The sequence below is a fragment of the Lagopus leucura genome, unplaced genomic scaffold, assembly GCF_019238085.1.
Source record: "Lagopus leucura isolate 7727_CA_CO unplaced genomic scaffold, USGS_WTPT01 Super-Scaffold_73, whole genome shotgun sequence".
Taxonomy (NCBI): Eukaryota; Metazoa; Chordata; class Aves; order Galliformes; family Phasianidae; genus Lagopus; species Lagopus leucura.
The window spans coordinates 58621859-58644973 of NW_024962252.1; the positions used below are offsets into that span (position 1 = coordinate 58621859).

The window sequence follows — 23115 nt, forward strand, 5'->3', positions numbered from 1 at the left end:
TCACTGAGAACAAGCAACAGCACATGCAACTGGAATGCAAGATAAAACGGGGAATCTGATTTTCAGTAGTGTGCATACCTTGTCTTATTTTAAAACAGTAAGTGGAGTGCTACAACCAAAATAGACAAAGCAGCTGGTGAGTGCATATCTTGCAATGAATTAGTGTCCTTTGAACAAAACTTCATTAATTTTTATCATTAATATTTACTATTGATATATTTTTATATATATATTTATCTTGAGATATAGGCCTAGCACAGTTTTGGAAGCAACACTCTGTATCAATGCCACATATTATCTCACCTAAGAGCCAAACGTTGTCTAAAAGAAATACGGCAGAAAGGTGAAGCAGACTCTGCACAATGGCCTTCATTATCTCAGAACTCTTTAACAAGTTATCCCTGCTCTGTATCCTGAACAGACTGATTTCACAGAGATGAATGATTGCAATGAAATACCAAAAAACAGCTGAAGAGGAACAATGCCATCTTCCAATCCAGAGCCAACCAACCAACAAAAATAACAAAACAAATCCCAAGACGTCCACACTAACAAAGCTTCTCAGGGAAAGAAAAACTGAACATAAGCTCATCCCTCCTATGCTTCGATGGGAAACTATGGATTCAACCAACCAGCAAACTAAGCTGTTAGGAAAAAAGTAGGATAGATGTATACTCTGTTTGCACTAGAAATAAATGCCAGAGAGAAAATAACAGAATACAAAGTGAATTACTGCAAAGGATGTCATAGAGAATTCAAGAAAACAATTCCCACACTCCCATTTAATTTATGTTCCTTCCTGCAAATCTCTCAATATTATCTTAGCAACATGATACATGGTTAGAAATAAAGGTGTAGTAGCAGGAAATTGACTTTTTCAATGTCCAATAAAATGACTTTTTTCATTAATATTCCTGTAGAGAGAGCACACAGGCCCATAGGTAACATGCTGCCATTCTGCAGAAATGCATTAAGAGGCAGTGACTGAATGTGGAAGGCACAACTTACAGAAAGGGAGCACCAGAAGCAGTTAGGTCTATAACTGGAAATTCAATACACATTTACTTTGCATATTCCTGTATACAAGCTGCTTGCAGGTAACACTGATTAAAGTAGGAGTAGTCATGGTTTGAAGTGGAGAAAGACTATGGCATAGTCAATACAGAAATGCTAGCATGGTGTTCTGGGTTGAGTACAACCAGCTCCATGGCAATGAGTGGAAAACAGAACTTAGCTACAGTTTAAAATTTCTAAATCCTAAGCATTGCTGTATTCCAGTCTAGATGACTGAGACCATATTGTGCTTTGTGTACCTATGATCCCACTGACTGAAACAGGAGCGCTGTGTGTATTCAAGGAGCGCATACCCAACCATTATTTCTTATGCTCATAAAAACAAAACCCACAACAAACAGATTCTGAAAATCTGAAGGATGGATACAAAAGCATTAGAAAAAACCAACGGGCATCTACAAGCACACAGTCATTATTATTCTGCAACTGTCCTATGATTAAGAATCTGAAATGCACCCTCCCATTGCTATGTGCAAATAAGAGAGCAATTTATCAACTTGCCTGGTTAATGTTGGATATTTGCCCTGTAAAAGAGACAGGCTACAAAAAGGGACGAACATTTTAATATACTAAAGCAAAATATACATCATTTAGCCCACTAATTTCTTCTTGATTAAGGAGGTGCCTCTTCTGCAGAAGAGGAGGCAGTCGCTATTCTGTATACTTCCTCTATAATAGAGCCTTAAAACTGCTCCTTCACTGAGGTTTGCATAAGTTTCCTTCCTCTTGCTCTTCAGAAAAAAAAGAAAAAAAAAAGAAGGCAACTTAGCAGTGCAAGACCTCTCTGCATCTGAAGAAGCACAACACTTGTCTGTGAAAAACAAACAAACCCACAAACTTGTTGAAAAACAAACAACAAACCCACAAACCCCCAGAGCACAACCACTACATATGAACACTGTAAACATCTACTAACACTATAAAGAACTGAGCACCAGTGGCTCATGAGCCACCCTCTGGACAAAACACCAACCTTTTCTTGATATAGTCTGTGGAGCCAATTAGAACACTCCTGCTCATCTTCTGGGATTTCTTCTAATGGAATCCTCCTGCCAATAGTAAACAAGAGAAATTAAAGAATATTAAATAGTTCTGCTGTGACAAATAGCACATACACTGCAGAGGGAGATCACTCACCTGACAGGGGACTCACTATACTCATCCCACCACTATTTCATTTATTAAATAATTTGTGGTAACAGCTCCCAGATCAGAAAAGTATCGTTTTGCTTCTAGAGCTACCTTGAATTCTCATATGTATCTGAAACTCAAATATTGATTTCTGAAATAGTAATGCATTCCACCTGAGCTCACCTTCTAGCCAAAGGTTTCTAATTTTCTGTTTCTAAAGAAAGGTACTGAATGAGTTGATTTCCTATCTCACTTAAGTAGCTCAAGGCTGTGTTTAACAAGCTAGGCACCAGAGAGAACACACTGTTCTCATAACTAGAGTAAAGCAGATCTAATATTTTTCAGGTAACTTTTCTGATTCATTAAAATTTTTCTAATGTGCATGCTGCTTTAGATAATTTCTAGCAAAATGGCTTCTTTCACAGAAAAATCCCACTTAGAAAAAAATAATTCAACAAATTACGTGAACTTTGGTGAACAATTCTGTGACAGAAAAAAATCCCTTTGTCATCTCCACTTAGAAATGCCAATAACAATGTTTAATAGATTTTATATTTTTCAGTATTATATATAGTTTAATTCATCTCAGTTGAGAACAACATTGAATTAACTTCTTTTAGCAAAAGAGAGAATACTGTGTAATAATCATTACACAGCTTGTCCTAGGCAGGGAGGCAGAGGCAGTCAGTTGTTGGTAAACAGCTACACCAGATAAGAGAACAGTCCTGAGCTTGGCTTCCATCTAGAAACAAACCACTGTGCCAGAAGGGAAGTGTGCAGATGAGGTTTCTTGACTCCTGCCTCTGGTGCAGGCCTCAATTAAAAAAAATAATAATAAAATCCTGTACAGCTCCAAAAGGGTCCTCATGTCCTTACAGTTGCAGAACATTACACAAAACCCTGAGCAATCCACATGAGTTTTTCTATCTGGAGCACTCTGACGCCAGGTTGGTAGAGATTTGCTACATCCATTACCTGCTTGAAAATATTTCCTTATTTGTGCAAGTATACGCTCTCACACGCCAAAAAAATAAAAGAATTGAAATGTAGATTACTTGCCTTACATATAAATCTGCATGGTATTTCTTTCCATTTAGAACGCCCAGCAATGTTGGATTCTCATTATTTCTAAAATTGAGGGTAGAATCATAGACGGCTGAAACTACAAGAAGAAAAACAGGTTATGTGACCAGAGAAGTAACAGAATGGAAAAATCAGTCATCCACTCTCAGACAAAGAGAATACTTACACACAAAGTCATCAGCACAATAGTTTGAGCTACCACCAAAGTAAAGTTAACGACTGAATATTCAACCTGCAAGTTATCAGAAGCCAAATATCCAGTAAACCTCTCAGGAATTATACCAGTAGAATGGATGAATTTGGTCTCCATGCTTGTCTCCTTCCCCCAGCAGACATCAAACACTGAGTGTGGGGAACATAATGACTGTTTATATATCACAGGGCATCCTAGAAGCACTGTGCTTGGAAAACTATCAGCTTTCTTAACTCTCTCTGGATTAGACACTCCTCTCCCCATTCTCCTACAGGAAACAGGGCAAATAACCAGGCAGAAAAACACACAGTGAACAATATATACAGTTTGTCTAAGAATGGGTAAAGTTCACCTGAGATAAATCCTGCAATCAGAGGGCTGGATACAACTCCTGCTTAGGGTTCAAAACAATCTCCCTTTCACATCTATTCATGGATAACAATGGCATTTGCTAAAGGGCACAGGCAGGGACAGATTAACAGAACTTGACCTGTGAGAGCTGGACTACTGCTAAGGCTGCAGCTATGATGAATATAATATCTGAGTTCCAAAGAACTGAACTGCAATGAAGCTTGTAGCCCAAAGAGAACACTTTCTCCATTTCAGGACTGCATAGAAACAGTAAAAGCACTTGGCAAGTGAGGTTTTTTCTTAGCTGAACTAAGACAGTGCCAAAAAATAGTTTCTACAGAGAAAGAGTTTTCTGTTTTAACTCAGAAAAAGCGTTTCAGAAGAGATTCTTTGAACACAGGAGACAAAAACTTTTGACGAATTCATGGTACCAACATGCCTAAGGCAAGGGAGTTAGTTGGAACTGGATGATTTTTAAAGTCCCTTCCCACTCAAACCATTCTATGATTCTAAAATATCCCTAAATATCCTAAACTTTTTTTTTTTTTTTTTTAATATGTCAGAAAACAACTGAAACTGGTTGTGCATCACTTTAGCAATTCCAAGATCAATTGCATCAATAAAAACCAAACTGACTAACATGTGCTTTGTTTAATATCTTCTGCTCTAGAGTTTTGCAGTAAGGAACACTATGGTGGACTTTTGTTGTGAAAGGTGTTGACCCCTCCTAAGGAAGTGTTCTGTTACATAAAATAGATTTGGGTTTATTTTTGAAATTTATTTATGTGAGACAGTTACGGCTTAGTCATAACATTCAGTCCAGCAGAAATTCCCCCACAAAGCAGAATTCATATCCTGGAACAGAATCCAATTTAGTGCTGCAAGGGAATCCTGGAAATAGAGACTTAAACTTTGTCACTACATGAACACTGTATCCCTCAGACTTAAGTCTATTTTTTGTACTACAGTTGGGTTTTTGGCCTCAGCTCAAAACTACAAATTGTAAGCCAAAATCTGCTTCAAGTACACTACTTTCAATGTACAATAAAAATAGGAAATTATTTTGAAAAGAAAAAGTAATCTACCTTCACTTTAAATCTCTGAAGTGCAGAAGATTTTACTAATCCACTCTAATTTACTAATCCAGTGTAACTGAAAATAAGGTAGCTTGTACAAGGTAGACTCATTAGTTTAGAATAATCTCAAACTACTAAAGAAAAACAACAAAATGAAAACAACAAAGGAAAGCATGATGCATCCAGCCTGTATTTTGATATTCTTTCCAGCTCTTTTTCATATCATGCAGAAATCTTTTGCTGGCAAAGCAGTATCAAATCCAATATAACAACAACATATGCAGGAGTAAATAGACCCCTATTATATCTGGATATAAAGTAACTGAAGAGCTAAGCTTTTCCATTATGAAAGTGCAGGAAAAGACATATTGTGGAGGTGTCAAAGAAAAAGACTTCACAGGATTAAAATTTGCCAGAAAGCATTTGCCAAAGCAGCATACTAGTACACTATATGACATACTGAAATTGTTTTCCACTAAACAAGTACTTTGCATGTATTATTCCATATGTATTTATATATATATATAAACACATATACAATTATACACATTTTTGTATATAGTAGAACTGGAAATCTCATGACTTTCACATCCAAAAGCTTAAGAAATTTCACGTTCTAAATCAAGTAAAAAAATACCTTTCATAGCACCTTCAAAATATTCCATCTGTCTTAGTCTCAGACCAGTTCTTCACAAGCTTTGCTTTAACTATGAAATGATATATCTCTCAAAGAAATTACCTTAAAACATTTTTTTTCATTAACAAAGAAAGATAATTCATTATTGTGGAGCCTTTTGAGAGAACAACATTTTTTCCCATTTCAGTTGCTATTTTCTGACATTAAATAAAGACATAAATCTCATTTTTGTTTTCTAATCTAAATCTACTTTGGTTCTCTATACAGAATTCTGACAAAGAACTATATAATTAAGGAATTGGGATTAATAATGACCTGGGGTTTAAGAAATCTTTGAATTGTGTATTTAGAGATTTTTTTTTTACTTTTCTTCTCATACACTTTAAAAAAGATTTTTTTTAATTGGCCTCTTGGATTTCACACATTATTTTGTGAACATTGAAAACTATGGCTGGATGAATGTCCAACAAATCAACCTGCCTGCAACATAACCTCATTCTAGCAAATAACAACCTGAAGTGAAGATTACAGAGCAGAGTGGGGAAAAGAAAGTGGAATTCACTGTACATTTTGGCACAATCCGTTAACATTTAATAGCTCTGGTTATCTTACTTAAAATAATCTACCTGCTCAAACTTGCTAACTTGCTGAGATCTAAGCACTGAAGAATTCCAGGACTGAAGAGCTGCTCATGGAAATTCGTCAGCATTGCCATAATGAACTCCATGAGAACATCACTGTGGAATTCGTTCTTGTGCACTGCCTCTAGGACAGCAGTTTCCAGCATGCACAATTGTAAGAAGTTGACAACTTGGAATTATCTGCAATACGTCTTGAGGTACATTTATGAGGTAGCCTTACCTAAACAAGAACAGCTGAAACGAACTACCTGGTATATAGACAAGGCAACACAAATAACCATTAAATACATATTTTACAGTATTTATCACATTTATCTTTACTTTGAGTAATGAATAGGTACTTTAGAAACAGATCCGTGTTTTCATTTGCTTCCAGCTGAGCTGTACAGGCAGCAAATTCTACATTATAATCTAACAACAATTTATTAGGACACCACACAACCTCTAGAAATGACAAAGCTGGTAACTCTGTCTGTTACTTGTGAGCTGGTAGAGACAATCACTCATTAAAATATCAGAACTAATTTGAAAATCCTGAAAGCAAGCCTTATTTAAGGACACCTGAACTTGTGAAAGTCACTAAAGGGAAGTGAATTCCATTATTTCTTATGAAGGAAAGAGACTAAATAATCCTGGTTATTTTATGTTATATGTGAAATATTTTAGGAAGGGATTATTTCATTAAATGATCATTTTAGAATAAGACTTTCTGAATGACATTTGCAGCCATTACAGTAGTATCAACCTCTTGAAGTTATGGTATTCTACAGAGGCACCATGGGCAAAGATACTCTTCCTGTTATAAAAAAAGGTCACTGTGATTCCTTAGAGATGGAAAACAAACCTCTACACCAGAGGTTCTGACAATACAAATGCATTCACTCACACAGGCGTATAAAGTTATCTCTATTTAATTTTTAGTGGGAGGAGGGGTAATAAATTAGGAGATAAGTTTGTTTGTTATCTGTGTGAAAGATATTTTTGCCAAATTATGTATCTGCTTATATTGACAGATGTGGTGTCTACTGGTGCGGAGACAATTTCTCATACATACACATGAAATACCAATAACACACAATAAACCCCATCTGAGGCTAAATTTTTCAAAACATGACTTTACTAGACTGATTTCATCTGCATCTGTTTCCAACAGACAAAAAACTACCGCAGAAAGTAGCATCAGAGGTTGAAACGAAGTTTTGGAATGCATCAACCTGTGATCGCTGCTTTTGTGTCTGAATTATATTTCTACTACCACAGCAACCACCTTCCACTCATCCTACAGTATTTCAGCCTCAGAGAGCTGGAATCTTACAATTTTCAGAAAGAGGAGCTAAGAAAAGAGGAAAATGAAAAGCTGACCTTGGTCACAGCCAGCTTGGAACAGGCATTTAGTTTTCCTTCATTGCTATAACAAGCTGCAGTTAACTCCCTTAGCAAAATACTCCAGCTAGGCCCACCACCCCTTCTGGAAGAGCAGAAAGTGCACTAGCCTAAGTGGCAGATCCCAAAATGGGCTTTTTCACACAGAAGCATCATTACAGTGGCCACAACAATGCTCTTTGGAACAAGTAATCTGGTTGCAATATGAGGGATACAGTCAGTTACTGTGCCACATAAGGAACAGTGAACAAGTTAACAAGTGAAGAAGTTAAATATTACTAACTAATGTAAATATTCAAAAGAAAAAAATGTCCAAATTACTACATCATAAATACTCTGCATATGTTGACACCTACAGCAACACTTTTTTTCCTTATAACATGGGTACACCCCACCACTTATAACATGGTATGTGTGCCGTGCCTGGCAACATTCAAGGTCAGGCTCTGAGCAACCTGATCTAGCTGCAGGTGTCCTTGTTTATTGCAAGGGAGACACGGCCTACATGGCCTTTAAAATGACGGTCAAATGTACCCCTTGTCTCTGTAACAGAGAAACAAATAGTAACCCAGATCTAATTACCTCTCTCTCACTCCAGAAAGTGACAGTGCAAGTAAGGCAACATACCCACAAGAACTGCAACACTTATCAGGGATCATCAGGCTTTTCCCTCTGTTTGTTGGCTGGTTTTAAGTTACATAGTTTCAACTACCTATGAACCCTCACAAAGGAAATCTTACCTCCTCAGCCTTTACCCTGATAAATCCAGCAAGGATTGAGGTAGTAACATACTGTTCCCTAAATAAGTATTCTATGGAATCTAAGTCTTTGTTGTCCTGAAAGTATATCGAATATTTAGGATTCTAGAAGTACTACCGTGGCTTATCTCATGAATACCTCAAACTTTCTATAAACCTATAACCCGAGTACCCTGAAACTATTTCCTTTTGGAATATTTTCCCATAAATCAGCTGCTTGTCCACAGCCACGCTAGGTTTTGTTTTCTTCATACTGAATAGCGACAAGAAAAACAAATCACCACTAAAATCACCTGCCCTTGACTCCCCAGCTCAAGATACTGGAGGTCAGAGAGTTCTGACTCAGATCTTCTTCAGTGCCTCAGGTCTTTCTCCCCTCCTCCTCAGCAAAACAGTCTTACTTAAAAGGGAAGGTTAAACTGTGCCGTTCAGGAAGTTGCACATGACCTCCATCTACTTCATGTATCAGAAAAGATCCAAGCAATGCCATCCATTTTGGGGGTGGGAAATCACTGATGCCTGACAAGCTACAACAGTGATATCATCTACCTGACTTGAGAGAGGATATGAAGAAGAGACATGACAGACAGCAAGACAGCTGACTGCAAAGTTGTTGTGTTTTTTTTTTGTTTTTTTTTTTTTTTACATCAGCTATCCCAGATATGCCAGATGAAAACACGTCTTCAAAGACAAAAGAAGCTTTGACATTAACTTCAGTCATGCCAGAACATTTTCTTCTAAACCACCAACTACTTTGTCTTCCTTACATATCAGCCTTCTAACAGCACATAAATCCACCAAAGCCCAATTTAGCAATGGGTGCAATTTAGCACTATTTTTCCCTTGTCCTTGAAGTACACAGCAGAAGACTTAGCTGGATTTTCTTAGTCAAACAAGATCACTTCAAAGGCATTTGTGCCGCATTCTTACTGATGGCACTCTAAATTGGTAAATTCAGGTAACCAGAAGGAGGGAAGTAGGGGGTATCAAACAACATTAACAACGAAATATTTATTCATACTTTCTAATTTGTTTCTAAACTTCTCCTACACATATCTTCAGAAAAGGTTGACTTCCCACATGTCTGCTCCACAAAGGTTACCAAAACTCTCCGGAGTATATTTAGGCAGACATTTTAAAGTGTAACATTCTGTTGATAAAAAATGATACTTATATTTGCCATAAGAAAACATTTAGGATGCATTCTTAGATTCTCTGACTTATTGGCTTCATTTGGAATAGGAATTCTTAATAGTATAGCAAAAACTAAGAATCATTATCCTTTGTGAATATATAGAAAACCCAGAGCTGGGGATTCCTCAATACAATGACAGAGCAGAAAGCAAAAACAAGAAACTAATGAAGCTGCCCCCAGCTTTTGCTAGTCAAACCTGATTTTAATTTTCACAGACTAGTGGAAGAAAGCTCAGAAAAGATTCCAGCATTCTTCTGATAAAACATGCACTATGGGGAAAAGAAGAGCACAGCAAAGTGAGAGCAGGTACATGAAATAACCATTTAGCATGTTCCTTGTGACTTTCCTTACCTACATTTCTCAAACACTGCACGGTGACAGCAAATCCTTTTGTTCGTGGCAGTAGGTGATATTTGAGCTTGGGCAAGCCTTTGGCTTCAGCAACCTGCATGCTAGCCTGGTGCTTCTGTTCTGTGAACCTTGTTCCCTCACAATGAATCAGGAACTAAAAAGTAAGAAAGAACAGCAGTCAGAAAACAGCTCAGGTTTTCTACACATGCTTGACCAGAGCCCTCACTGATTCCCACCAATATGGCCCAAACAAACACTGCTAGCAGGGACACAAGTAGACAAATACTCTACAAGGCAATTGCCCTGGAACTACTGAAAAAAACCACAAAACTCTCTTAATTGCCTCCACCCATGTAACTTACCACCCTGTGGTTTTTAACATCTGCTTTGCTGCTCATGACTAAATGACTTGATTTCTCCAATGGGTCACTCCTTCTCTAAAGAGATGTTAGGAAGCAGTCAAAACGCATTTTCTATTGCACGTCTCCTAGTGATGCAGGGGTGCTCCAGTATCTAAAACTCGTGAAGTGTTTGAACCAAATGCAATTCTAGGAAATGCCTCATTAGCCCACTTGCTTTCACTAGAGCACATGGAGCATAAGCAACAGCAGATACTAGCTTTGATGACAAGGACGGTGCTGATAACATAGGTAGGGCAGTAGATGCAAGAGAACTCTAAGTCTCAATCCCTTGTGAACCACACAGTTTAACTGCTCAGATATGAATTACAATTTTTTTCAGTGTCAGGAAAGGGAGACCATAGGGATCTTCAGAGATTTAGCACATGCTCATGTGCTTTCTGCCAAGCCTGAATCCAAATTAATGCATCAGAGAGCAGTGCATATTGCATCAGTGAAGTTTCAGTAACCCACAGCAAAAATTTAGCCCACTAGACAAAGAAACCTGAAGAAACCTGTCCAAGTTTCCAGCTTCAGATCCAGCATATCTAGGAGCACTTTTACTCACTTATAACGTGCATCATGTTAAATAGTCACATGAAACATACAGAAACTGCTGAGAAAACCCTTCTAACACATCTAGCACGCTCTGCCTTCCTATGTACAAGGTGCTACCACTATGCCTTTTGACATTATATCATTCCACCCAGAATAAATCCAACTGTACAACAGCAACTAAATATTTTCTATTACAGGCATAGCCTCCTCTTAGAAATCCTTTCACAGCAGCATATAAAGGATGGTGGTAATTTGAGTTTACCAATTAGCATTGAACTGCCTACTTCTGCAAAAATGCATTCAACACCTTTTGCAAGTGAAAGAGCACACACACATCCAGCTCCTATATTTAGAGAACTGGAATCTGCCTGAGAAGAGGGGTTGGACTTGATGATCTCTAAAGGTCCCTTCTAAGCCCTACAATTCTGTGATACTGTGAAAGATTATTATTGATCATGGCGGGGACATTTTTCAAATAACACCTGTAGGGCTCCATAGAGGTAGAAAACAGACAGCTTAGACTATTGTACCAGAAATTCAAAATAGAATTCAGCTCTCTCATAGTATTCTCTGGATACTGCTAGGAAGTTCACAAATCAAAGTTCTCAGAAGCAACGTGGTTACCAATAGACACTACCTACACTTCCATTCTTCCAGGCATTGCAGCACCTCCCACTCCTCCCATTAGTCATCACTCACCCAAAAGTTTTCAGGGTAGTCCCGGAGATTCAGCAACTTCTGCATAACTGTTTTCCGATCTTCCTCCCACTTACGCTTGCAGAAGACTATCTCCAGGAAATACCACATCCAGCCGATGATAGGCATGTAGGAGAGCTCCTTCTTTGCCAGCACTTTGGAACTCTGCAAGATAGAGTGAAAGGAAGTAAGACAGAATCACACCATTTACTGAGTTCTGTTTGGACGTGGCACATGCATAGCTAGATAGTAATATGGAATCATATATGGATCTGTTCCAGCTTCAAAATCAGTATGAAAACAAAACAAAGAAGAATTTTCCTTGCATGACACAACAGCCAGATCTACTAAACACTCATAAAGCCTGCATTGTACAATAGCGTATTGAGGCATACATCTCTATCGCAAATGCTTTCCCAATGTAGGAAATCTTAAGTACTAGAAAAATCAGCAGTAATACAAATACTTCCTGCGTGTTCAGATTTGTTAATGGAAAGGCAGAAATACTTACACTAGCAAATTTCTCTCCAGAGCATTCTTCTGGAATAAAATAAGCACCATTCCTGCCTCACAGGTTTGACACTGAAGTGATTTATCCACACAATGCATAACAAGTCTATTGCTTATCAAGGGTTCAACTCATTTCAAATCTCAAATCCTACTCTAGATTTCAGTCCTGTGATTACCTCAGAACAATTCTGCTTTAGGCACATTTGACTCCAATTGCTCATTTTCTACTTTTCAAGTCACTCTGCACTGGTGAGCTGTCTCACTTTCCCATTCAGTGAATAAAAAAGTATGCCACTGTGAATGCGTGTGTACACAAAAATTATTTCAGCAATCCCTGAGATAGCTGCATTTTCCTAGAGGACAGCAGAAGCAATTACACAATCCAGTTTCTATCTGTGATATCATTATAAGCAGTACCATGCTTGTGCTCTGCAGATGGGTTCCAGGACATGGCATCTGACTAGAAGATGTTATTTACTGGTAGAAATTATGAACAACTATTATTTGCTTTTATTTCCTTTTTTAGTTGCTGTTGTTCATTTGGTTACTAGGAGAAGAGATTTGACCTAATTCTTTATCTCAGTTCACTTCTTTCATCTACTCTCTTTCCTTGAGGAAGGAAAATACCTTAAATAATTAAGCTATCTAAAGGCTTATAAGAGTGGAAGGCAAATGCACATAAATAGCTTCCAAGTGACTGTTACACAGAAGAAGTGGAAAAAAAAGACATGAGAATTCAATTCCTAAGAATGCAAGAACTTACACTTCAAATAATTGAATACTTTATAACAAAATTGTCTCTCTCAGTCATTTGGAGACTGAGTGATGGGGCCAGACCATATCCCTAAGGCCTGCTCTCCCACAAGGAGCAGCTGGAAGACTCAGTAGCTGAAGCTGAGGCAGCCTTTCTGCAATTTCAGTTTTTCCTGGACGTTAATCCACGCTGCACAGCAGCAGCAACACTGAGCCCAGCCTCCTCTTCCAGCTCCCCAGACCAGCCACAGGGAAAGGCTCTCCTCTCACCACCTTCCTTAGCTCTCAAACTTTTTTTGCCACAGTACTGCTTTTTCTTCTCTCAGTTACTTCTAATATGAGTCATCCTCTTATTTCCAGAATAAAGCTAAACAGTTTCAGTATACACTTTTAAAAATCTCCATGGAGCAGTTTTTGTTATAGGCCATCATGTAGAACACCCAATGAAAATACACACATCAGTACAGAAACTCTTACATTCCCCTCTCCTGTGCAAGACTGAGGAAGATATCTGAGCCAAAGCTTTGCCCTGTTAAAAGCCCAAAAGATGCCAAGTGTTCCCACACCCCAGTCACAACCAGGTCAGCCATTAGCCAGCAGCTCAACTGGAATCCTGGCAGAATCCAGTTCATCAGGCAAAAAGCAGCATCTAATTCACCCTCAAAAACAAAGTGAAACAGAGACAGGCCTGATGTGAGCTGCAGTGCCACAGGGTGCAACATGATCACAACAGCAGAGCAGATGTTTGAATTCTTCCACAGGTCACACTCCTCTGCATTTTCTGTGCCAAAGCATTTCTGAAGTCTAGAAGTGCACTTTAGGCAAATGCGAATGCACATCTCCTTATATGCACATAAAAAGGAATTACATCACCTAATGCTGCTTCGTGCATTTCACCTACCCCAGAAGTAAAATTTAGGCTGATGGCACAGAAGTATTTGGCAAAAGGAAGCTCTGCAGTCACTACACTGGTAGGAGTGCTCTTCTGTGGGAGGAACATATTAGGCCTGGCCCTCAGGAGCTCTCGTCTCTCTTACAACAACGACAGCTACAGTCTGCTATGTTTCAGCTGTCTACGTGTGCACAGCTCCCATGTAAATACAACAGGAAGAACACAGATGTGGTTCACTTCTGCTACCAATTTTCCAAAGAGCTTTGGAAAATACGTGACAGTCACCTCTAACCCTTAAATTCAGCTCACTAAACAGAATAAATAGAGCAAATCTTCACTTTTTATGAAAAGTACATGGCCTTCCTGAAGGAATTTAAACATTTCCACTGCTGGGAGCAGTGTAATTCCAACAGACATCTTATGAAATCACTGCTGGACAGGGACAGCTTATCTGTGGTCACAGCATTTTAACACAGATTAATTTCTTTTACCAAGTTACTTTGGAAAGCCGTGAAATTCTCCTCGTGTGCCAGTGCCACATACAAAATTTAATTTTAAAAGGTCATTTTAAATATGTTCATACAGCTTTGCTGATTTATGTCTCCAGCCTGTTATTCAGCATCTTTTAATCACAGAGTGCAACAAGCAGTCTGAAATCTACTTGCAAGCTGAGGATGTCTAACAAAATTTGTTCTGCAATTTCAAAACAAATTTATTGTAGCTGCAAGCCAGTAGCAGCAGGCAATTTATGTCATAAATTATTTTCTCTATCGGCTGCCCTCACTGCTGACATACTTTTGATAATTGTTTGCTCTATTTTTGAAATACAGCACTCTTTCAAATTACAGTATTAGGTCAGTAAGATGGGAAGATATATTTCTTTAGGGGGAAGGGAAGACCCACACTTTTTCCATGTAAGAAAGGTAACAGCAATATTCTAGTGGATCTGTGCCCAAGTATATGCTAAGATGCTGTATTAAATGCAAACAATGTGTTCTTGTCTAACTGCATGATCAATCATATAACTTCTATTAATATTTAAAATGTACAAACAAATGAGTGTTAGAAAGTAATCAATATTCACACATCTATCATTCCCTTACAGCAACCTAGGGAAAAACACCTATCAGTCATGCTCAGTTTCTCCAACAGCAAGCTTCAATACGAATAGCTTTTATTTAAAATTTGGTTTTCCTGGCATATGGAACAGATAACTAGGGTTAGAAACGATGACACAGGCTGAGCAATACCTGTGTTCAGAGGAAAATAAAACAAAGTTAGCTTTAAACTGAAGGTAATTTTTGCTGGTATAAATATCATCTCAGGAAAAGAGATGATAACGACTAAAACGACTAAAAAGGTAATTTGTCACTGCTTGTTTATATCAAGCAATGAATCAGAAGAGCCCAGTGTACCCTGGCAGGGAGTATACCAATATGTTTTCAGTGCAAGTCCTGAATAACATCTTACACAGAACGTGACTTTGTCTTAATTACCTCTAGGCTTTATGAAGTTTGCGTTCTCCTCCTAATTTCTTGCAACCACCAAAAGTCTTCCACAGTTTGGTGCTACTAACACGTGCTAGTAGATTCAGCAGCACAGAGCCTAACTGTAAGCAGCAAGATAATCTGTGGCTTAAAAATAACTTGCAAGAGAAAAAGCAAGCACAGAGTTGCTTCTGATGTGGTTTTTGCCTTCACCACTCTAAATGAATAGGGCTCTGGCTCTCACTCAGCACTGTCAAGCCAGTATCTCCTAGCACTTTGAATGGGAACTTCAAGAGTATCATATTAAAGAAAGTAATTAAAAAGTAAAATAAATGGTTTTTGTTTCGTTTTTTTTTTTTTTTTTTACCCTGTTCCATCCCATCCCAAACATACATATGTACATGTGTTCTTAGCAACTCCTTTGGGTCTTTTTGCCAGGTTTTCTTCTGTAGACAAAGAAATTTTCAAGAAAGTAGAGAATCTTGTGCCATCTAGGCATAAGGATCAAATAATGACAAGACACAGTATCACAACCTGACACCGGTATACATAGACTAAGCTCCCTCCATCAAAAATTTCCCCTCTCCCCATCTCCCTGAAAAAGTGGAAAAAAACCCCAAACAATCAAAATCACAGTAACTGAATATTATAAACCTGTTGGGACTGTATCAATTTAGCCATAAAGACAGAAGGGAACATAAAGACAGAAGAGAAAGCCAGTATGAAGAAGAGAGATGAAAGGAGAAGACCAATGAGCAAATTGAACGTCTGTTGCAAAAAATACCAGCAGGGATAGCTGTCATATTCCATTTAAATAAATAAATAAGTACAAGAAAAGGTAAATACTTTTTGTGTGTCAGGAAAGACTAGAAAGTTTTAAGGAGTTTAATTTTCTTTTGATGTGAGCAAAACCACCACTAACACAAAGAAAACCCAAACAACAACAACAACAACAAAACAACAAAAAACAATGAGAATTGATTGGTTTCATTTAACACAAGTTCAAGGCATAAAACAGAATTTGAACGCACACTTGCAATATTGTTAACAGCATGGTCACTGTGTACCGCAGATGTAACAACATACAGCAGTGCACTACAATACCACCATTCTCCCTGCTTTCTGCAGCTAAGTACAAACAGTTCCACTCCTTTGGTCTTCATCTTCTTCCTCTTCATCCTCCCCAGCCATCTCTCCTTATGATGTACCAGGCAGACAAGTACCGAAACTGATACTGGAGGTGCAATGCACAAACTTTCAGCAGCAGGGGACACAACACTGGCTTAGTGAGATGTTGGTAGACACCTAAAGAGTCTGCACAGACACTTTGCAGAGTATAAAGCTAAACCACGTTAAATAGAAAGCCTCACTGACTCACAAAGTCCCTGAGCCACACATTGCTAAAGGCTAGGACAACTCTTAGAAATCTCTCTCTATGCTCCCGTTGTTCTTGCAACTCTTTCCCACACATCTGCTCCTTGCTTCTGTTAGAAGACAGGGCAAGACTAGCCCTCAGCATAATGGCTTACATCCTTAATTGTGCTGCCACAACAAATCCTGCAGTTTTGTACCCTGCAAGCTGGTGTAAGGCAGCATGAAGTCACACCAAGATATGCCCCTCATCCCTAAGCATCCACCCACTCCTGTGCTGCACCAAACAAAGTACTGGGAAGCCAACACAGTAAATCCAGTTAGGAAACTAACCTAGGATGAAAATTGGGGTTGGGAAGTGCTGGTTTTTAGCATCTGTTTGGTGTGAACCTAGCTTATGATGAACCTTGACTGGTTACCCCTACAGGGACATGTACTGCTTTCCTGTGTCAAGACATCTACGCAAGTAAGAGCACATGGGAATCATTTCTTCCTAGAACATTTTCTGGGAAGTAAAACCACAGTATATTAATCAAGACTGAAATAGTTTAAAAAATAATTATAGTAAAGATATATCAATTCCTAAAAGAAATTCTAAGATTAGCAAAGACACAAATTGAATAATAACTCAACATTTAAAGACAGGAAGAACTATTTTCAGTTAATACAGTACAGTAATTGTACCATAGTTTATGTGGTGGTTTTCCTATGTGTAGGCAGCAATACACAGAATTAAAACATAATCCTGATTATCTTGGGAAAATTATTAAAAAACATCATTGAAATTATTGAAATTCAATTCAACCAGACAGCACCAACATAAAACAAAAGAACTTTGACCTTGCAGGCCTTTGCTGGTTTGTACAGAAATAATCCTTTAATTTCCTACAATGGCATTTTGTGAAGAAGGTCCTAACCATCTACAATAGCTTTATCTACAAAATTGCAGTCACTGGGGTAGCCTGTTGAATTTTGTAGGTCTAAAGCACCACTGTATAACAAGCACTACTGAATAATGAGGGAGAACGCTTTTAGCTTACACATCTGCCGTGAACAGATCTCCCTACATTTACTGCTGCCTTTGATGATATTCTCAGGCTCTGAGCTTGGCCCCAGACATGATAGTAGGTAGAATTGTTCCACAGTAACCTGAAGTCAACAGCCACCTCAGCAATAAGCAAGACCTTAAAATGTGTGTGTTCTGTGGTGGTTTTTTTTTTATGTTTTTGGTTTGTTTGCTTTAAGGCAGACCTCATGATTATAATTTAAAGGGGCCAAAGTGGTGACTAAACATACAGAAAAAGCAAAGTGCTCAAAGGAAAAGCTCAGAGAAGAACAGCCCAAAGAAGTCACATTCAAACAAACCAAGTTCAGGAGTTTTGACAACAGCCAATAGCAAAATTGGAAGAAGATGCTATAGAAGACTGCCAAAAGGAGGCATTAGTCTGCTTTCTTAGGAGAGTGAAACAGTTTCCTAAATCCAGATTATCATTACCATCACAGAATCAAGTTAAACTAACTAAAGAGAGGTGCTAGAATCATCTCCATGACCTGACAGGTGAAACAAGAAAAACTGAAAACAAAGGCACACGTAGTCCTAGCCTGACATAATAGTATATTCAGTTGTTGATAATTAATTCATCCACTCTTTATTAGTTATCACTTGGTTACTGCTTTCACACCAGATCTCTTTCATTCTAGAGACAAAAGAGTGTGCATGAGTCTAGCTGCATGTTTGCTAGACTTGCAAGATGATTCTAAAGGGAAACAAATTCTACAGTTTACTGGGAAAGAATCACAGAGCAGCTCACCTTTCTGCAACACGATCAACCAATAGGTACCTAGCAAGTGCACAGAAAGAAACAAAAGTAAAACCTCCACAGGTTAAAAATCTTCATCAGTTTTAACTGCAGTACTTATAAAAATTTCTATGAACATTCAAGAAATCTTCGTCTTCATGTACTCCTACTGCACTGATTTAAGTTCATCTTGCTTAGTGTGCACAAGAACTGAATGACATTTGAACAGATATATTACCTTCTTGTCCCAGTTTGGGCTGGGATAAAATTAGTTTTCTTCATTGCAGCTGGTATGGTGCTGTGCTTTGGATTTAAGATGTTTCAATTCATGCAGAGCAGTGCTTACACTGTGTCAAGGGCTTTCCAGCTCCTCATGCTGCCCTGCCAGTGAGGAGCCTAGGTATGCAAAAGAAGCTTGGAGTGGACAATTAGGACTGACCAAAACTGATCAGAAGGTGCTGTGTTCAGCAATATAAGCTGGATGAAATAAAAAGGAAAGTGGGAACATGTAGTGATTCAGGGGAATGGCGGTTATCTTCCCAAGAAACTATTACATGTAATAAGACCTGTTTTCATGGAAGCAGCTGAACATCCACCTGCTAACAGAAAGTAGTGAATAAATCCCTTCGTTTGCTTTACTTGTGTATATATCTTCTGCTTTATCTAGTAATTTGTATTCACCTCCACCCACGAGTTCTTGCAATTTTATCTTTCCAATTCTCACCCTGTCCCACTGTGCGAGGTGAGTGAGCAGTTGTGTGGTACTGCATTGCCTGCTGGGGTTAAGCCACAACAATTACAAATAAACCAAACATTTTACTTGTGTGTTTTTTCCCCACATCCAAGAAGAGGAAGCTTATTTAAAATGCTAATCAAAACTTACCCCCAGGACTCCAAATCTTTCACAGAAATTCCAGCCACAGAGAAAGTCAATTTCAAAGTTGTGATTTAGAATTACAATGGCATTCTCCTTCCCATACTTGTGGTAACTCTCTGGATCAGTGTAGAGGGTGCAATCGGTGCCTGACCACCATTCCAGTAGCATTACCATCTCTAAAATAAAGAACAAAAAATAAACGGAGTTACAAACTATATGCAAAGTCACAAATTAGTAATGTACTGAAAAAACACCAGTTGCCTCAACACATGGTTAAAAAAAAAAGGGGGGGGGGGGAGGACACAGCAGGGAGCAGGAGAGAAAAAGGAAATAAGGAGGTAGCATGGCAGGAGAAGGAATTTTCTACAGCGACACTGAGAAAAGGAGTTTCATTTGAAAATTACAAATTTAACATTAAAGTGGTAATACAGTGGTATTATCAAAATACGTGTAAAATTAGCATTTATGGTTTACAGTACTACAAAAAAATCACATGAAGATCAAAACAAGCTTGCAGGAGGAATAAACAGGCCTATTTCCCCTGTACACAGGTTCCTGTACTCCTAGGAGTTCTGCACACAAAACTTCTGTAAAGCACTGACAGCAAACAGGACCCCAATCCATGTCAGATTCAATTGGCTTCAGGCAAGGTAGGCTCAAACTGCAGTGCTTTCAGAAAGTCTTACTTGTAGCATAGGTGATAGTACAGCCAGTGACTGCATTTTGTATTCAGTCTGACTGCTCATGCTGGTAGCTCAATGACAGTTCCAAGCAAAGAGCCAGAGCTGGCAAACCCACAGCATTCTCCCCTTCAAGGCATACCCAGAGAAGGTACTGGTCCTCAAACTCACCCAGAAAAACTCATCCATTCCAAAGGGGACTGGTGTCTGAGGTGCCCTGCACCCATAGCAGACTTCAGCACCTATGCAACAGAAGAGCTACAGCCTGGGAAAGTTCCTTCCAAAGCAGTGTGCCCATCCCAGACAACTGGGAGAAAACACTGATATCAGCTTTTGCTACACTGTGTCAGGACTAAATCCTCCATCCTGAAAACGTCTGTATTGTTCAAGGTGACATGAATTAGGGCGTGGATTCAAATGTGGCCACAGTAAATTGAAAGGCTGCATTTTAATTTGACAGCTGGAATCGACAACATGGATGTGCATCCATGAATGGTACCTGTAAGCACCTAGTTCAGTGGGATTTCCTGGTTGTAAGGTTTTGATCCGTCACTGCCTTATTTTATTCAGCTGATGGTGTTTCTATTTTGTTTTCCCTCCTCCGCTCTAATACTTCTCAAGTTTCTTCAAAATGCCCAGAGTTTACATGAAACTGGCGTTAACAAACTGACAAAAGAAACAGCCCAGACATATCAGAGCCTTCCTAAAGCCACCCAGAGTCAGATCTAGGAACAGATACAGGTTAACACTGAAGCTAGCACACTTCACCCCCCAGTCTCCTCTGCCATACAAATGTCTGTCCCAACATAAAGCCTGTGATGGGCTGGGCTGCCCAAAGCCAGCCGGCAGAACCCAGAACACCAGCCTCCAGCAGGCAGTGAGGCACAGGGTCAATCTTCTCACTTCCACTTAACTTTCAAAAGTCATTTAACTTTGTCCATGTAAGTGTAACATGAGTACCCCTCCAGACTGCTTCATCCTTCTGCTTTTTACGTATTCTGTGTAATACAATTTTGATTTGGCCTAAAGTGAGACTGGTGTCCAAATATCACCATTGTTCAGTCACATTTAAGTACCCAAGACACTTTGAAAATGACCCTTCAGCATTTAGAGAAGTTGTCTCCCAAGCCCCAGAAACAGGCTTTGTGGAACAAGCCAGAGAACTGGAGCAATGTTCAAAAGTTGCATGTTGAGAGGATCAATTTAAAATTTTGTTTTACTGTATTTCCTTAATTCTATTCACTTCTTTATAGACATGCTTCTGCCAGCTGGGGCTGTCCAGCAGAACTTCTCACATGAACATTCTCCTAATTCTATACTACACTGTCAATGTCCCATCATTAAACAGAGATCGAATTATATATCATATGGCAAAACTCTTGATTTTCTGTTGAGAATTACGCTGCCACTCACTATGGTGTTTGTCAAACAAATAATAAAAAGAAGCGGCATCTAAAATCATGAATTAAGTGGCAAGCAGGTGAAAAAGAAGCAATTGTGAATCGATTATAAGAAACCATTAACAGAAGAACTTCTGAAGACAGTACAGTTATAGACTAGAAAGTAGCTTGGACATCTGCAATGAGGTCTGCTGCACGTACACCTTATGCATCATCCTTTTAACCTGTCAGAAGTAGCAGTTGTATGTTCCGCTACAGCAGATGTGCTCTGCGTTTGGCACGAGTGTATCAATCATTCATAGCAAAGTCAATAGCTCAGACAGGATACAGAACTACCATCCCTAGGGCAAAGATAAGGGGTTGGCTGGCAAAATGCGCACAGCCAAGGGGAATTATTAATATGAAATACATCTGTACATCTTTCCCTGATAAAACAGTTAAGCAAAGGGAGTGGATAGAGGTGTGGAAAAAGCCTGCACCAAGAAAATCAGTGTTAAATGCCTCAAAACTGCTCTGGATTAGCATTCAGATTTATTCCTAAAACTTTAAGAAACAAATACTAGGAGAGATAAGACAGTAAGAGCATTTTAAAAAAAAGTTGTACTTAACAGCTGGAGAGTCATTCCTCAGCAATCTCCTAGTGACTATCACACAGGTTTTACCTTCTTATTTGCTTATCCTATCACCAAGCACAGGCTTCATATTTGTTTTGCTTGTAACTACAAGCCTGACTACTGGACTTGTGAATTTAACCTTTATTTAACAAAATTTCTCTTGTTTCGGGCAAGAAGCTTTATCTCAATAGAGAGGGAAATAAAAAAGCAGTGGCTGTCCTTGAGGAACCCATGTCGTGGGAAGATCTAAAGGGTGATAAAAAGACATGTTTGCTTTCTGTCAAAGCTATCATAATACTTCTCCACCAAGCAAAGGTCTCATGTGAGGCACTGCTCTATGCTCAGAGAAAAGCAACCTTTTCTCAGAGCATATGTCTCTGCTGGAAGGATGAGACATCTGAGGTGCTCTCCTGGCTTCAGGTAAATCCGAGGGCACCACACATCCTCATTCACCTCAGAGAAGATCAAAAGCAGGCCAGTCTTTGAACAACTTCTGAAATCCTTTCTGTTTAGATTCCCCACTGGCTTCAACTAGTGAATGAAAACAGAGAACAGTCAGGAACAAGTTTTCTACATGTTCAGTCATTATTAGCTCAATTAAAAAGCTTTTATATGACATTTTGCTGTACACTGAAGAACACTAGTGACATGAATGAATTTTATCTAACAGTGTTGATACAGGCTAACAGACAATCTCTATTCAAATAACATTACCTTAACACAATATAAATACATTCAAGGTACAGACAAGTGACTGACTCATCAGCCCCCTGTTTATTTCTGATCAGAGCAGGTGTAAGAGAACTATTTGGTCGTGGCTTGAACTGGTAACTCAGCATCTGGTGAGGGATGTGGCTGGCCTAGGGAGCACACGCACACTGTTTGCACCTGCACCCTCCCTGAGACCAGAAGGGATGGACAAAGAGTGGAGCCACTCTGGAGTTGTGTTAAGAGCCTGACTCTGACAGAAGAGCATCTCTTGGACCTAGGATGCTTCATAGCCAGAGAAATCCTTCACCAGTTGCCCAGAACTTCCCCAAACACAGGGAAACTGAGTAATTTAAAAAAAAAAAAAATTGCAAACATTTACAGAATTTACAATCACATTTTAGGACAGAACACTGAGAAGGAACTTAGAAACAACCTCTTATTTGTCTGTTACTTTGCTAACAACATTAGCTAATGAAAGAACAAGTGACTCCCAGAC

The 23115-nt window shown here is 38.8% G+C and overlaps 1 protein-coding gene across 1 annotated transcript in view; it reads right to left on the bottom strand.

The window, feature by feature from the left end:
* The window catches only part of AGPAT4 (1-acylglycerol-3-phosphate O-acyltransferase 4), a 69365-nt gene that overhangs the window by 12865 nt on the left and 33385 nt on the right, over nucleotides 1–23115 (bottom strand). Inside the window, exons 3-7 of the mRNA XM_042894409.1 lie at nucleotides 19221–19390; nucleotides 11529–11690; nucleotides 9874–10027; nucleotides 3265–3367; nucleotides 2048–2123 (exon numbers count right to left, since the gene is read on the bottom strand). Coding sequence (XP_042750343.1) covers nucleotides 2048–2123; nucleotides 3265–3367; nucleotides 9874–10027; nucleotides 11529–11690; nucleotides 19221–19390 — 665 coding nt within the window. The remainder of the gene's footprint in view (nucleotides 1–2047; nucleotides 2124–3264; nucleotides 3368–9873; nucleotides 10028–11528; nucleotides 11691–19220; nucleotides 19391–23115) is intronic.